We start from the raw sequence: 17,652 nt of genomic DNA on the forward strand, positions 1-17,652 counted from the left end.
AGCCCTTTTGGGCAACAAGACTTGCTCAGGAATGTCTGACAGCTCAGAGATAGATGCTCCAGAAGCAGGAAACCAATGATTCCCACCGGATGTTGACGGTGCCTCTGACTATGTGCATGCCATGCACTAGCAGCCATAAACTGCTGTTTATGGAGGGTTGGAAAAACCTAATTGAGTCTATAAATATATGCTATGCACTTCTGCAACTAGGCCAGTGGATAACACTGCATCCATTATCCTGCCACTCCACCTGCCCAACACAGTAAGCCACTGTACATGGAATTTCAAAAGGAGCAGTTTAGAAGTGTAAGATACTACATCAATTTTTGTCATGTTAAACCTTTTCCAACCAGAACTATTTGCAACAAACCACACACACTGCAGTAGTGGAAAGGGACCTGACCTGAGCCCTGGTTTAAGCTCTGAACTATGGAGAAACTGGGGTGAGGTAACCATGAAAGCCCCAGCCCTTCATGTCACTGGATAGAAACACTCCAGCATGAGGATTTGCAGAAATACTTGCCCAGAGCTTGGGATCCTATTCCACACATATGCATCTCAGTTTATCTGAAGTCTAATCAGGAGAAGTAATGAGTATCCAGAATCTCCCATGGACTTAGATGGAAGCTGCTGTCTACACAAGAACTGTAGGCTGTCTCCAAGCATGGATCATCTGGTGGACAAAGCTTTCTCCTTTATATTGCTTTTTGTCACATCTTCCTGCTTGCCTGCTCTCTTTTTTTCTTTCCTTTTCTACTTTTCCATCCTGTCAGAAGCTATTTGTATCTATGGGAATCATACTTGGTTGTGTGCATCATCCTCACCAACACACAAGATCCTTTTGATGTCAACACATTTCCACCACACATTATGCTTTTTTTTTAAATGTAGTATCCAAAACACTTGCCTGAAGAGTTGATCACTGAAACACATACCAGAATTGGTGGTGGTGATCATGAATAACACCAAAGATGGTGGAATGCTAGAATCCCCACGATCTGGTCACACTGTGCATGTACCACTTTTGATTTGAAATGGGGAAGTTCCCTCATGGATTATGAAGCCCTGTTTGAGCTGTCTGCTTCTGGATTCAGCTAAGGAGGGATTTGAGGCAACCATCCTCTAAAAACAAGTTTAAGAACTTTGAAGTGTGAAAGTTCAGTAAAAACACCCCCACAAATTTTTTTCTGACCACTGCATTAAAAGACAAAACCCTTTATTTTAAAAACTTCCCTCCAACCCCCCAGTATTTGCCACAATTATTATAGGAGAGAAGGAAATTTGGAACTTTTCTACCTACTAGTAAGAGGATAAAGTAAGAAACAAAATATGTTGATTCCTCTCAAGGCACACTGAGACTCCATTGCAAGCTAAGTAAGTTATTATTTCTGTTTGTTAACACTGACTAGTGAAAGCAGCCAAAACTCTTCAGTGCAGCCACTGAAAACTGAAACTTTCTATAATTCTGTAATTTTTATTTCTCAGCCAAACTCAGTAGGCAAGACAGGCTTAAGACAGCTTAAGAAATCCCATCTGGAGCTGGAATACTTATACTAGGGGCTGGAAGATCTGATGCCCAGGAAACACCCTTCCCATCACTGAGAAACTCAACTTTAGTTTTGGGCCTCTCTGCTGCAACCAAAATAACAAGCACGAAAGCAAAAGGTGCCTAATGAAAGTGGTTCATGTGAACAATATTTTAATAAATGTAAACATGCATTTTCCAATAAAGTGTTTTTCTCCATAATGCTATTAAAATGTGATGAAACTAGGAGTGGCAGGTTGGAAACAAAGAGAAGGAAGCAGTTCTGGAAACAATGTGCAATTAAGCAGCAGAGCTCTCCACTGAAGGCCTTGCTTTGGGTGCTGAAAGGCTTCTCGGGCCCAAAAAACAACTGGGTGAATTCACAGAATAGAAGCCCTCCTCCTCACAGAGAGAAGCCTCTGCAGTGCCCTGCTCCCACACAACCTCCCCTAGTCAGAAACTTCAGCACTTCTACTGTTCCCCCTGCACTCCGATGCCTTCACAAGAGTGGATTTCCTGTGAGAGACTTCTGGGGCTGTAGGCAGCACCTCGTGCCGTGGAACCACTCTCCAGAACAGGCTCTGCCTGGGCACCCCCAGGGCTTCATGTACCCCAGTTCAGTCCCCTGTTCTATGGCAAAGGCAGGCAGGGCTGGAACGGCAGGGGCTGCCTGCTGCTCCCTGCAGTCACGCAATGCCGTCATTTCCCAGGAGAAGCCGCCTCTCCTCCAGCAGACCACAGGCTGCCGCCTTCATCACATGAGCTCTGTCATCTGCTGCACTCCCAGAGCTCAGGAACGTGAGGACAGACCACAGCCACCCATCACTTGCAGACAAAAGGACTTACTGTCCTGTGACCAGGGGACACAGAGATCACATGAGGGGAAGGCTGGCAGAGATCTCTATCTGCAGCAATGAACTGAGTCGACATCTCTTTCTGTGTCTGTTATGGTGACAAAGATAATGAAAAAGGGAGCTCAAAGAAAAAGTAACCATTTGTGTGTGCATTGAAAGATGTAAGGGAGAAACTGAACTAGATGATGGTCTAAAAACAGATGCACTAAACTAAACTAGTTAGGGCTAATAACTGCATGCTCTAATGGGACTTTCCCATCTCTAGTGGTGTTGATTCCAGTTTGGTTTTGCTGTTTTTTTTTGTTTTTTTTTTTTTTTTTAAGGGAAATTAAGAACTGCATGCTCATCTTTTCCATTTAATCTATACTTTAGAAATTATTAGGAACTGAAGTGTAGCATTTCAGAGAACTTATTTTGCATAGCCTGTGTGCTTTGACCTCAACATCAAGGGAGGTGAATTACTTGCTTCTGTGTTCTCCTGGCAGCAAAAGGATAGACAGGTGATGAAATTCTATAACACATAATTATAATTCCATAATTCTATAATACATAATCATGGTGAAATTCTTATTACAAAAATAATATATGGTATTCCAAAGAGATGTAGATCCATGGGTCTTGTCTTCTAGGCACCTTGAATGCACAGGAGCAGCAGCTGGACTTTATGTTCTGGCTCAGTTGATACTTACTTGACTTGTTAATCCAGAGTTGGGATGATGTGAAATGGAAACCTAGCATCCCTCCAGGGGTCAAGACAGTTAGTTCATTTATTTCAGTTACTAAGGCCTTCAAGTGTGTTGATTTTCCTCTAGATTTCCACACCTGGAAGAAGGATGGATTTTCTAGGTGACTGGAGGACTGGAAAAGCAGGGAAGATGACCCCTTTCTGCCCAGGTGCTGTGCTGGGGAGGGCCAGCTGTGGGCTGGCAGTGACACGACACAGGAGTAGCTGCCCTGTTTACATGACAGGGGTATATGCTCAGCTGAAAATAACCTCCTACCTCTGTCCCTCAACTGGTGAGAAAATTAGCTAGTGTTTGCACAGAGCTTGAAAATACAGATTCATCAATATTATAATGACTTCCCAGCGATCCCTGAAAGGAGTAAGTAAGTGAGCCAAAGCTAATGATAACAACCCTATTTCTGTATGGCACTTACTCTTTACAAGTTACCCTCCCTTGGTAATACCACTCGAAAAGCTCTCTCCCTGCAGAAGCACGTATGCAAGTGAAAGTCAATTGTAATGAAATACTTTGTGGAGCTGCACTACACACACAGCTCTATCCCCCTGCACTCCAGAGTCAAGAGCTCCATTTCAGCACGGCAGCACCACAGTGCTGGTGCTCAGAGCAGCTCCACAAAGTACTGCTCTTTCAGAGAGAAAACTAAGCCTCTTCACACAGGCAATTTTCTAAGGAGTAATGACTGCTGCACACCTGCAAATAAGGCTGAATGCTTCCAGAGCACCACAGCAGGCTAAGGGTGAGGTCAGAGACTTCAAGCATGTAGAAATGCATGAGCTCTCTCTCTTTCTCTCCCCGCTCCCCAAAGCAAAGGAAAACCAGCAGTAGTGCCTGCTAGGCAGGGACACAGCTGATCTGGGAAGAGACCCAAGTCCTGGAATCTGCAGGAAACCTAAATTAAACCCTCGTTCTAATCATATCTCAACGTGACTCGCCCTCCATTCTGGAAGCATCCCCGGTGGGAAACACAGCTGGGGAGTATTTCGGCTGCGATGATGTCAGCCTGCTCCCGATAGGCTTCTCTGTAAGGTGACACTGCTGGGTGAGACCTGTGTGCCAGGCCCTGGATTTGCAGAGCCTCGGACTTGCTCTCTTTCTGCCAGAGGATGGCACTCCACCCCCTGCAAAAGAGCAGCTCTTCCCGGGACCGCAGTCCCTTGCCTGCCTTGACAGGGCTGCGACCGAGACATGACATAAACGCTATCTGCTCATTTGTACCCCTTCTTCTGTGCAGACACCGATGGCCTGGCTGCAGGCAGAGAAATGTGTGCAAGATGAAAATTGCAGAGTGGAGATTGCTAGTTTTGAAATCTCATTATTCAAGGCACCATGGCAAACTATAGTAACTGGTCCTTATCCAAGGACAGTTCCTCTAACCTGAGATGCACCAAAATACAGTTAAGCAGTCGGGAAAAAAATCGAGTCTCTATACTGGAAGCATGAGAGGCTCGACTTCAATCAGCTGTGCAGATGCAGGCACATGCATGAACAAACCCACACAGGGAATCTGCCTGTTTGACTTGAGAAGGAGGATATGTCACATGTAGTGATTCACCGTGTGTGTACTCTTGAGGAAGGACAGGCCACAGGCTGCTGAGACTGTAAGAAATTTTCTGTGTGATCTGCTCCTCAGTACCATCACTGTTTGCTTTCCTCCTCCAAACCATCAGCCTGAGGTGTGTGCTCAGTTCCTCTCATTCTCCTTCTCTCTCATTCTGCTTCTCCAGTGCTGAGGCTGCAGCATCAGAGCTGCAGATGGTGGAGCTCACAGCACTCACACCAAAACAAAAAGATTTGCAGCAGGATTATCTAAACTGAGTACCTCCAGGAAGCCAAATGCTACACAGTACATCTCAACTTTTTGGCATCAACCAACAGAATCTAAATTGCTCAGAAAATGGATCAAAAACATCAGGATAACGCTTTCAAATCAATATCCACTTGTTCTCAACCTAAAAGCACCTCTGGAAAGTTACAGGTTTTCTTCCTGCTTTGCAAACAGAGAAGCAGAGGTCAGAAGCACAGCCTGCCCAGACACCTAGACAGTTTTTCCTTCCAAATTGCACTTGACCACAGAGTTTACATGAGCCATGCAATGTTAAAACCACCTTCAAGCAAACCTTCAGAAAAACTCTGAAGTGCATTTCAGTAACTTATGTGCATTATGAGAATTATTACCAGGCAGCTCCAAGTTTTTAAGCCATGGAAATTCACTGCCTTGTGCCCAGCCTATCTCTTTAGGGTCAGTTTTGATCTGATTCTATCACAACCCTTCTGGTGTTAATTGTAAAAATCACCTATCAAAATGAAAAATGTAACCTTTCATACTCCTTACATTATCTGGTATTTTAATCAAAACCCATGAAAATCACATAAGTCTTCCTGTGAGCTCCCCAGCTATAAAAGAGGCCCATTTGATATCCAAGAGTCTACATCTATCACCAGTGTGACCTGATGGCTCCTCCCAGCACAGTGAGTGGGACGATTTTTGGTCTACAGTTTGAACCACAGATGGATGAAGAACCAAGCCCAAGTGGATCCAAAGCAGGTGAGCTGTGGTGTGGCCTGGGGGGCCAGGGCATGCACCCCGGTCCAACCCCCCAGCCCATCACGCAATGCCATTACCTGTGCTCGATGCTCCCCCACGGCAAACTGTATGACGGCGATGCCCGGGCTATGGCTGTCTTCAATCCTCTCCACAGTGCTGGAGTCTATTTTCAGGTCGTTGCTGATTTCCGCGCTCTGAATGAAGTCTTCTGTTTTCAAGTCCTCCACTTTCTTCAGCTCCCCGTTGGCCAGCTGGATGATCGACCCCTTCATGAAGTAAGGGGGCAGCGTGGGGGGCGCGGCGGCAGGGGAGGCGATGGACTGCACCACGGGCAGGTGGATCTGCGCCTGCACCATGGTGGCCTGGTAGGCAGGCTGGGTGGTGAGGGGCTCCGCGCTGAAGTTCTCGCTCTTGGGGACGGCGGTGGTGACGAACGTGTGAGGCACTGCTGCAAACTGAGGAGACGACGTGACGATCGCGGGCGTGACTCCCGACGGCTCGACGTCCGCGCTGCCGACCGGAATCAGCAGGGACTGTGTGCCCGGGATCACCAGGTGCTGCGGCAGGCTGCCGGGGTAGCCGATGGCTTGCTGCTGGCCGCTCAGGTAGCCGATCACCGGCGGCTGGGTGCCGGTGTAGAAAGCTGTCGCCGGCAGCCCCACGGGGAGCTGCTCGGAGGCGCTGTGGGTGGTCTGAATGACGGTGTGAGGGGACAGCGTGGCCACCGCCTTCACGCCCTCGTGGCCCAGAGCCTGCTGCGGAGACAAGGCATAGGACCGGTGGGTTGGCTTTCCTAAGTGCAAACTTCCCTTGTCGTTGAGGGCTGAAGGAGAGGTCTCACGGTTGGCGGCCTGCTGCACCTCCATGTCCGCCGTGGGCGTGCTGCTGTTGGGGACCACCATGACAGAGGCTCGGACACCTGAGGAATCCCGCACGCCGTACTCGGCGGGGCTCGAGTGGACCACCACGTGCCTGGTCTCATAGTGATGGGGAGCTGGTTTATTGCCTGCTTTGACTAGACCCATGTCGGCAGAAGGCGAAATGCCGTACCTCCGGCTCTTCTCTAACTCGCCGTTCAGTACCTCCTTGGCCTGCATCGCCTGCAGCCGGCTGCTCTCGGGTTTCTTGGGGGCATCCCTGGTGACAAAGTGGCCCCCTGAGTCAGTGTACTGCACCACCACTTGGGAGGAAGGGCCAAGGGTGAGGGTGTGCGGGATCACCGTCTGATGTGGGTGCAGGGGGACTGGGATGGTTGGAGGAGAGACGTTTCTGACAGTGCTCTGGGAAGAGCTGGAAATGTGGACGTACTGGTTCTGCTGGGTGGGCGGAGGAGACCCAGCAGCGATCAGTCCAGGCGTCCTGACCAGGTGCGGCTCAACTTTGTGCCCCTGCTGGCTTAAGCCGCTCATGCTGGCCAGCAAAGTGGAATAAGCCTCCAGCTGGGAGCGCTGGGATGGAGTGGTTGCAACGGCGGTGGCCGCCGCCACGGCGCCGGTCGCGGAATTGGCCGTTGGGGAGATCAGCTGCGAGGGGATGAATCCGGTGTACGATCCGCTGTACTGGGGCCCGACGAACTGGAAGGTGTGCTGCAGGTGAGTGTACTGCACGGGGGAAACGGGGGTCCCTGACTGGGAGAGGGCGGGCGAGTACACCGTGGGAAGAGTGGTAGAGGCCGGAACGGACCTGGGTGCGCTCGGCGGGGAATAGTCCATCCCTGCAGACAGTGACTTGTGCAAACCCTGCTGCAAGCCTGCCTCCACCGAGGAGGTGCCCCCGGGCCGGTGCCGGCCCCCCAGGCAGCCCTGGCCGCTGGGTGTGCTGGGGAGCCATGCCAGGTTATCTGCACGGTGGTTTTCGTTTGGCAGGACCGGCTTCACCTCCGAAGGCAGGCTGGTGGCAGGGATTTCTCGCTTCTTAGGTGGCAGGCATTCATTGCTCCGCTCTTGGTTGGATTTCATCTTTCGCCGTCCCCCCTCCACTGTGCTTGCTTCACTGTCTGGCTGGCTCTGATTTCAGTCTGATAAACGGAAAGTCACATTTGATTTCTGCAGGGGATCCAGTGACTTCATGAGGAATCATCTCCCTGTGAGCACGATCCTCCGACAGCTCCTCTGGATTCTGCAACGAAAGGGTGGGCAAGGGAGACCAAAGTCATATCATCAGCAATGAGAAATGAAAACAAATAAGCAGATCTCCTAAATCAGCAAATAGGAAAAAGAGTTCTGGAAAAAAAAATAAAAATGGTCAGGCATTGCCACTCTCACATCAAGGAGCAGTTGACAGCTAGCTATGCTGTAAATAGCAGAAAAATCCTGGGCATGTCTGCTAATGCATCAGGAAAACATTAAAAAATTTAGACATATCAGAAACAACCTGGCCATAACTTGGCACATTTAGCAGCAGTTATTTATTTCCCAAGGCCCATTCTCCTTTCTCTGTGAAAACCCTCCATATCTCTGTGGAGCCTGCTTTGTTCTTCCAGATTCTTCTTCCCCTGCAATGATGACACTGCCTTCACCCTAACGTGCCCTAAACCAACGTGGGCACACAGCAGGGATCCCTGAGGAACAAGCACACACAAAATATTGTTAGCAATAAGCCACGGTGAGTGGCGCAGAGGGAAGGTGGTGTGTCACTGCTAAACCCCTGAAACCCAGAGACACCGGCAGGGCGACTTCACGTGACACCCTGCAGGGCTGTGGAGGCAGCAGCTGCCTCCTGTCCCCACTCCACACCACAGCTCATTACAGGGACACGTGTGCTTCATCTCCCAGTCTGGCAATGAAGCTCAGCCACGCGAGCTATTTACAGCAGCAGCCCAGAGCCAGGGATGGATCTGAGCCAGGTTTTTGATGTCTGGTGGGGTTTTTTTGACCCAGTGCTTTGAACTCGCTCTGCTACTGATGCCTCACATTCAGGTATCCAGCCAGGACTCTGCTGGGAGGAACTTCCTGCCACATGCAGGTAGGCCAGAGCCAGGTGCTGGCACCATATCCATCTCTGGCAGGATCCAACCCCACTGTTTCTTAGCCCCTGCTGCACCACAGAGGCTGTTGGTACCACACTCAGAGCCACAGTCACAGGTCCATGAGTTTGACGCAGGTGTCCTCAGCCTTGGGGACACCTGCCCAGAACTGCTCAGAAAAGTGTGTTTGAGTTTCCTGATCCAAATCATGAGCCCCCACCACTGTAAAAACTCGCAGTTTCATACTGGGCTGATTTTGCTGTTGGAGAACGTAAGTGACTTTCTCTGCATTACCGATTTCATCCAAAGGCAACAAAGTCTTCCTAACTGTTCTATTACCTGCTAAAGAAAATATTGTAACTGTAACATGTTTCACATTTTCTCTCTTCCTGAAACCTTGCCTTGCCTAATCAACCTTCATGAAGAGTGAAACTTTTCCTCAGCCCCTGTCCAGCCACCACCTGTCATCTGCATTTCTGGCTGTTTTGAAAGTTGTTCAAGAATGGGTGATGAGAAGCCATGCACCTCACATGAGTGGCATCTCAACAAGAAAAGCATGCATTACATGTAAGAAGAATAGAGAGAAAGAATTAAGAGTGGATGTGAAAGAAGATGGAAATAGGATATAGCCCACTTTAAAGGGAATGCTGAGCAGCAGTAATGATACTTGTCTTATGGCAAGTAATATTCCTTTGGGGGATTTCTTTCCCTGCTGCCTCACTTCTAATGAACAATAAGCCTGATGTTTATATGTGTATGAAGTACTTTGAAGACACACTAGACTCAGATTAAACCTGTCTTTAAAAGCACTCTTTACGTTTATGGTCCTCCAAGCTGCTGTAAGCCTGCAGGAAAAGTCCAAATCTTCTAATGGTTTGATACAATCAGTCTTAAGTTAATTACTCCATTCTTTAAATATTGATAAACGGTAATGAAACACCAACAGCTAGAACTGGAGAAGGACGGTATAGCACTGCTTCAGGGTAGATTCCCTGGCTTTGAGGAGATAGGGAGGATGAAAGAACTCAGGGAAGCTTCAGACGTGCAAGGGCCAGTGTCACCCAGGGCGCAGCAGCCCAGGCACTATCCTGACCTGCCCTGCTCTGTCAGCGCCATCACCTCAGCACCGCGGCTGCGGCGACGAGGGCAGCCAGGAGACAGGGCCCTGCTCGATCAGCACGGGCCTTCCCCCCTCCTAACAGTTGCTCAGCGTGTCTTGGCAACAGCTAAAATTATTATATTACACATGACTTACAGATTTTTCTTTTTAAGTTCGACTAAAAATAAAACTGCCGAGCTCACATTTGCGCAGTCATCCTTGGTTAACTTTAGCTCTCTGTAGCCTTGTGCCCCAGGCAGTCGGCTTGGGTAGGTAAGTCAGCAGATCCTGGCCCAGGCAGCTGCCCAGGGGGGACATCCTCAGAATGGGGTGCTCATCCTGCTCCCCCTGCCATGGGGAGCTTGTGCTGGGCTGGGACCATACTCCAATCTCTTCTGGAACATGAGCTGCCAATCCAGAATTTAAATACACTCCCACAGGGAAAAGCTGGGAGCAGAGGCAGAGGGCTGGCTTCTCTGCCTGCAACAGAGCAGAGAGCTTGTACACGGGACTGAATAGGGACAGGCTCTTTTGCTGTGATGGGTAAGCCAGGCTCCCCAAAACCAGTGCTTCCAAAAGTTCGAGACATCTGGGTTCAGCTTCTCTGCATTGAAAGTAGTACTATGAAGCTCTGTGAAATGGGGTGAAGTTTCATTATGCAGGAGCTGAAGCAAAGATTTTATTCTGCTAAATAGCATTGAACCACTGAGGTTTGGGTGGCCTCCAATGTCAAAGCTAACATCCTTCAAAAATACCAAGTACTAACTCTTTTGGGTTGTGCATTTTGGTTTTTTGGTGTAAATTCTTCGGATGGCCGACTTAATCTTTACCGGTAACAAAAGGACTGCCCAAAATCTCCTGGAGAACACAAGAGGAACGAATAAATTTAATGGAGACAAGGGATGAGGTAGCCATAGAGCAGTGAATACTGCCCCACTTTTTCAAGCCCAGGCACTTCACAGTGAGACTTTGAGCTCTTAACAGACACAGGACTGCAGTTGTAAAAATTGGAAATATGCAGCATAAAACAGCCTACCTCTACTTCAAGATCTAAAAGTAAAACAGTAATTTTTCAGCATTATTCAAGTTCCAGCAACAGTAAAGATAAGACAGGACTGATTTGCTTGGGAAGCAATGAAAGGGAGACAACCTAAACAAGAGTGTCTCAAAGGCAAGAGGTACAAGACCTGGTGAAGCAGTTTTTTGCTGGCTGTCCTAGAAAGATGAATGCTTGCCTTCTGTGGTGTGCCGCAGGGTTTGTTATTTGCATGCTTTTTTTTTTTTTTTTTTTTATTCAAGACATTTTTCCGACTCTGGAGCTTTCCTTAACTTTTGAGCCGTCAATCATGATTTGTAGATATGCAAATGAGCAGGAAACACCAGGTGATTTTTTGCTCCTGTGTGTGTCACAAGTGCGTGCGTGCGTGCAGGCATGTGTAATTATGGCTGGGAAGGTAAAAGGGACAAAGAGATCAGGGAGAGCAGCTGGACTTTGGTATCTCTGGCAGTGAGTACACATGGAACATTGCTAAACTGTCTGGACAGCCAGTGTCCGCTGGCAGTCTGCCCACACTCAAATTCCTGGAAAGGCTTAAGGCAGAAAAATAATCACTTGGAGGAGTCACCATCTGGGCTTGCTCTGGTCCCAGAGGGATTGCTCACTGGAGCTCGGGATGTGCATTTTCATGCAAAACTCCAGGATCTCTTTGCAAGGCACTTTAAATCTCACTGTGCTTCCCAAAACAAAATTTTTCTACTTATTTAATCTAATAACTTTAAAACACAGGGGAGGATATTGGGTTATAGCTTCAGATGCTGACCTCCTTTATTTATCTGGAGTTCACTGCAGCGAAGGTAAAACCAGCAATGCAAGCATCCAAACACAGCGACACGCTGTGTCCCACCAGCCAGGACTGAGCTTTGGGGTGCAGAGAAATTGGGGTCAGAACCACAGAACACAGCAGCACCTGGCTATGCAAACGGTGGGACTTTCACTGCCTTGAGAAATCAAGCACTTTCTCTGTCCCATGGTGCAGCTAACATGCTTTTTTGGGTCTCTAAACCTCCTTCAAAAATCTGGTCCCTCCATCCTCCTCTGGCGCCCGACCTTTCTGCAGTTGCCAGCAAGCTCACACCATCATGTGCCAGCAGCAGGAAGGTCTGGTGCAAGAGGCAAACACCCAAGGGGGGGGGGGGGGGCAGTCGTCAGCTTCCAACTTCGGGGGTATTCAATTAAGCCAGTCACTTATTGTCAAAAGGCTCCTTTGATCGCAAATCCTAAAAACACACAGAGTACTATGCCCGTTCAACTTCCACTTTCCAGCCTCAGGTGCGACCGGCAAACTCTCACATTTTTCCGTGAGATATATCTAGTGCACATTTACGCACTACAAAAACTGTGTCTCTCCTCACCAGACGCCGTCGCCGCGCCCGGCACGCAGCTGCTAACGCAGCATTGGCGGAGCGGAGCCCGATGCGCGGCCCTCTGTGCCTGGGTGTTACCGGGCAGATGCCGCGGCGCAGCCCGATGCTCCCGCCCCAAACCACCCGCCCGTCCTATCACGAGTGAGTGATTGCGGCAGCGCTGGAAAGGAGTGACAGGGGGAGGCACTTCGTCCCACCTCTCCCCTCCCCTCCAAGGAGGCTGGCATCTTGCAGGATCGGGTTGAGAGAGAGGAAAAGCCAGACACGCTGCAGAGGGCTCCGCAGCTGCATTGTGCCTCTCAGGTCCGCACGCCAGCTTTCTCCCCGCCCCGCTCTGCAGCCTGCCCGCTGCCAGCTACATATTCATGGTTGTAGCTGCTACAGATTCCATCAGCCCTGCCATGTGCAGTTCAACGCAGGCCAACAATAGCTATAGGAGTTTATTGTCCAACCCGACCAATTTCACAGCTCCGTGGCAGAATTCCCGGGAGAGCCAACTGCAGAGATCCATTAATAAGGAACATGAAAACCTCTAATAAAATTTGAAATTCTCCTCCCAAAATGAAAGGATTCTTGATCAACACTGCTTCCACAAGACAGACTGTGCAGTGCAGTGTTAGTTCTTATTATACTTCTGGGAATCTGCCACAGCAAATTGCTACAGGTTTCAGCACAGTGAGCAGCGGTTCTGCGCGTCCTTCCTCTCCCCTGGCACATCAGACAGACTCCACACAAGACAAAAAATAAGTGATATCAGCAAACCTCAGGGAGCACATCACCAGATGTGAGATGCCCAAAGACTCAACATTCCCATGAATTTAATGGAGGTATGTAGGTACCAGAGTTGAGAGAGGAAGGTTTAGGAGGAAAAAACAATGTAAGACATATTCTTAAAAGGACAGACAGATTATGGAGTTCCTGGACAGCCATTCACAAGCACAGGTGATAAAACTGATTATTAGAAAGCTACTCCACTGGTTAACTGTCTTTTCCAACTGTTTTTTCTACTTGCCCTGAGTTCTGAGGATGAGAGATGTGCATGTCCTAAGTAGGGCACTTGCCTCCTGAGCTACTATGGTTAGACTGTGCTTAGTTAATAACACATTATTATGCCTGATAGGTGCTGGTGAGCTGCACAGGAACATGATGCTAAAATTATCTTTGGTTTTAGTTAAGCTAACTGCTGAATGAAGAGTTGGAATTGACTTTCAGAAGTTTTCAGGTTTCTGCCATCAGATCATCTGGGTGCCATCCCTTCATTCTGCAGCAGGAGAGATGCCCTTATTTTCAGCATCTGCAGAAGTCACTCCATGCTCTGGGTGTGCAGCAGACCTTCCTGTCCTTTCTGTGCACACACACAGCAGTGCAGCTACACGTAAGCCTTGCAGGACTGTGAGTACTCTGGGTGATTTAAATGGATTCACAGCTGCTGACATCCTTAGTTTATACAGAAAAAAGCTTTCAGCAAAGGTGATCCCTCCTCTTCCAGCATGCTCTGCAGAGAGGTGGTACCAGAGCACACAGTACAATATGCCAGGGAGGCTGGAAGCAAGGAAGCATTTCCTCCAGGAGCCACAAACTCTCCCCATGTCAGGGCTGACACTGGAGGGCTGTGTTGGCCATCCTGCCACCCTCCCAGCCCACCCCACAGCAGCACCCTCGCTCCCTGGCACAGAAACCTCCCCCCTTGCTATGCCAAACCTGGGCTCTCACATGTCAGGAGTCAGGCCCAGCTTCTTGCTTCTGAAACACACAATACTAGTTCACAAATAAAAGATTTATTAAAATTATAAAGGTGAAGGGTATTATTATTATTATTATTATTATTATTATTATTATTATTATTATTATTATTATTATTATTACTACTTCTTTTAACTTGCCCCTCTGCTGTGTGAGGCCTTCTTTCAGGATTAAGGTCTCTAGCTTTTCCCTGCAGCCCACAAACTTACTAGTTTGGCTAAAAGTGGAATTTCCCTTCTCATCATTTGACACCAGGAAACGGAATTTTGTGAAATAGCATGAGATATCCACAAATAAAAATGTATGAGCTGACAGTGCTGATTACAGTGAAGATTTTTCTGAGGCTGAAATGCTGGATTCCACAGTGTTCTGCCCCTGTGGGGGAAAGGAAAGGGTGTAACTGCTAAGTGAGGGTCTGAGCCTGGAGCAAAGCCATTTGAGTGTGCACAGCTTGATGCGCAGCTTTGTCTCTCAGCTGCACAACAGAAAGTGCACCTCAGCTGACCCTACGAGAAGCAGCTCCATCTGCAGCCACAAAGGAAGGTTCTGAGGCTGCTCAGGCCTGGGGTCTCAGCTCAGGCTGACTGCCAGCTGCATAGTCCCACATGGCTGGAGCTCACTCCAGCAGCTTGATGATTTACCAGCAGGCCGCACTGAAGCCTTTGCAGCCTGACAGAGGCCTGCCAAAGCCCTCCAAAGCCCTGCTCCCCGAGTCAGCTGTGCCAGGACATGAGGACCACCAAACCAAGATGCTCAGGAAGTCAGCATTCCACAGCACACATACCCAGAGTCTGTGGTGGCAGCACAGAAGCCATGGAGCCAACTCACATAAATTAAAGTGCTCTTTCAACCCCACCAACACCAGGATGGAAAGGGGGATCCCACCTTTGCAACTCCACAAGTGGCCAGCGCAGCATCCAGTCTTTTATCTCCTGCCTTGCAGTGACTGCTGCCAGAGCAGGACATCTGACAGTGCTCAGTGACACCCTCTACTCTCACAGCCATCCCCTAGAGGTGCTTCTGCAGCTTAAATGAGTGAATAGAGTTCATTTATAAACAAGGCTAATACAGAAATTACTTTGTTGATGTTTTTCATTTATCTAAAATGTGCCTACAATGTGGCTACAATGGGAGCTGCCTACACAATTTTCCATTGAAAATTTCAAATGAGTGACTCTAAACGTAGCAACACCCACTCGCCACTCATTTTAACTTGTGACAGAAACTGTCATGCCTGTATGAACACATTTGTACTGCAGATATGTCACACAGGTCTCCTTCCATGTGTCTGAAAATGCTCGCTAACATTCTCTCCATCTTCTGCAAAACAAATTAAGAGAGACGCCCGGCTTCGCTGCCAGGAGACTTGAATAAGACCCCCACGAAAAATTACAGAAACCGGGGGCGTTTCACCCCTTTGAAGATCCAGCCAGGAACACCAGCAAGCAGCAGCCAACTCAGAGCAGCCATTTTGCAGATAAGCACAGGCGCTCACGGGGAGGAGTGTGCCTTTAAGCCTGGCTGATAAGGGGACAGTGTGAGAGCACGGCTTTAGGGGAAGATTTGGAAAGGTCATCTGCCTGCTCAGTGCTTTTCCTTGGAAGTCCTCCCTGCAGACTGCTTCTCTGGTAGATTCTACATGCCAGCAAATTAGACTATAATTAGTCCTTCTGTAAAGTGTGAAACATGAACTGATGTTAAATTCCCCTTGAAATGGATTCCAACACCTTGCCTTCGCTCAGACTTCATTCAGTAAAGCTTGAACTTGAAGCCATTTTGCACCAGCCCTTGCTCATTGCCTCAGTGTACTCTTGGTGCCCTCCCAAATCAGGATGACTGACCATCACTACTGAACAAACAGAAAAGCCAGCAGCTCGTGCTGTTTTCAAGGCACACAGCACATATCCCAGTAGTGCAGACAGAGAATGAGTTAAACATCCCCCTCAGACCCTCTTTTTTCCTCTAACTCTTTATTTTTTTTCTTCTTCACTCCAGTCAGCTACATTTAGGTATGGCCTGCAGCACCACCCACTCATCCTGCACAGACCCTCACACTGACCACCTCAGCACTGACATCTCAGGCAGTGTCATAGGGGTCAGTGCATGCAGGAATACACACGAGCAAGAAAGCCAGATCAACTCTCCTGCACTTTCTCTCTCTCTGAAATGCCTCCCCAGGCCTTGCAGCCCACAAAACCAAGTGACTAGTTACTCTCCCTGACTCAGTGAGTAGGGAGCCTCCCTCCTGCTTAATGGGGAGCAAGCAGATAAAATGGGCACAGAGCCCAAATCCATCACCAGTGTCACTTGACTGAGGCCAGCATGGCAAGGGTGAGATCGCCCCAACTGTTTCTGATTAGGCAACACAGAAAATAATCAAAAGAAAATGAAATAATGCAGGATTATACAAACATAGCAGGTTCCACGGTCACAAGCTTCAGCTGCAATTAAAAAACCCACCCGTTCCAACTAAGAATGCAAATCATCATCGTTGCTCTCAAGCAGGGAACATTGACAAATGAAGGCGGTGTGCTAACAGGCAGTGCCAGTACTCTTAATTTAAGTATGTGAGAAACAAAGGTATGTATCATCCAGGGCTGCCAGAAAGAAGTTGCCTTAAACAACAATCAAAAAGAACTCTGAGGACTTAAAAATTGGGGGTTTTTAAACAAAAAAAAAACAGATACAAGGAAACCTTTCACTCTATTTTTCCCAGACAGGTGAAGAAAGAACAAGAAAACAAAAAAATCACACAGCTCCCATCAAGGTTATTTATATACAAGTTTTGAACTCAGGAACTAAAAATATTCCTGGGATGAACCTGTGGGTCCAGTGAATCACAGCTTGGAAACCTGAATGGATCTTTTGTAAGAGTCACTGAGCCACGAGCATGCTTTCTCACCGCTGCGATCACTGCTGTGAAAGCGCCTTACCCATGTGCCCCTGGAAATCCACGGCGCAAGACAAGTGACTCCCGGCACCAGTGAAATGGACAAGAGGATGACTAGCTACCTGCAGCTGGGCTCAATCCCAGAGCCGAGTAATTATTGCAGCCCTCTCCTGTGGCTCATATGGAGCGCAGCATGGAGCTATAAAGCGTTATGCAAGTCTAATGTGCTGCCAGATCTCTTCGAGCAGGCAGCAGCCAAGTCGCTCCCTCCCACCATTGGCTCAGCTTCATTAACTTAATCAGGTATTCATTCATTCATTCACTCACTCATTCAAAAAAAAAAAAATTACTCTAAAGCTGGCAAATAGCCAGTGCCATGCATGCATGGAGCATGCTCACATCAGCCACTGGGGCTGGAAGAAGAAGGATAATCTAACATTCCTCAAGCTCTGAACAGGGCTTTAGCTTCGCACGCAGCTCAGGCACAAACACATCTTTGCCACGGCCTCCCCAAGAGCACAGAGGGCTTGGGAGCTGTGCTGAGGTCAGACGCAGGCGCTGGAGACCGCAGAATTGAGAGCAGCCCTGTAAGTCAGTGCAGCCAGCAGGAAGCTGAGTAGAGAACTTCCCCAGAGCAATGACTAATTAAGCAATTTGATTATTTAGGGGGGAAAAAAGGAATTGTGGCAGGATCGACACAACTCATTTTGCTGCAAGGCTGCTCCCCCCCCACCCTTTCTTCTGCACTTACCACATACGTTGCACAGCTTAGTCCAGACAGAAGGGACTAAAGCAGAACGGAAATAGGGTTTGCAAAAAAAAAAACCAAAACAGAAAAAAGAAGGGAAGCGTCACTCAGCT

The 17,652-nt window shown here is 48.4% G+C and overlaps 1 protein-coding gene across 13 annotated transcripts in view; it reads right to left on the bottom strand.

The window, feature by feature from the left end:
* Positions 1-17,652, bottom strand: part of ATXN1 (ataxin 1) — a 342,349-nt gene that overhangs the window by 10,286 nt on the left and 314,411 nt on the right. For all 13 annotated transcript variants that reach the window (XM_063160277.1, XM_063160269.1, XM_063160323.1 and 10 more), the window contains one exon: positions 5,748-7,788. In XM_063160277.1, the coding sequence (XP_063016347.1) occupies positions 5,748-7,628 (1,881 nt within the window). In that variant the 5' untranslated portion in view covers positions 7,629-7,788. The remainder of the gene's footprint in view (positions 1-5,747; positions 7,789-17,652) is intronic.

Source organism: Melospiza melodia, chromosome 1, assembly GCF_035770615.1.
Source record: "Melospiza melodia melodia isolate bMelMel2 chromosome 1, bMelMel2.pri, whole genome shotgun sequence".
Lineage (NCBI taxonomy): Eukaryota > Metazoa > Chordata > Aves > Passeriformes > Passerellidae > Melospiza > Melospiza melodia.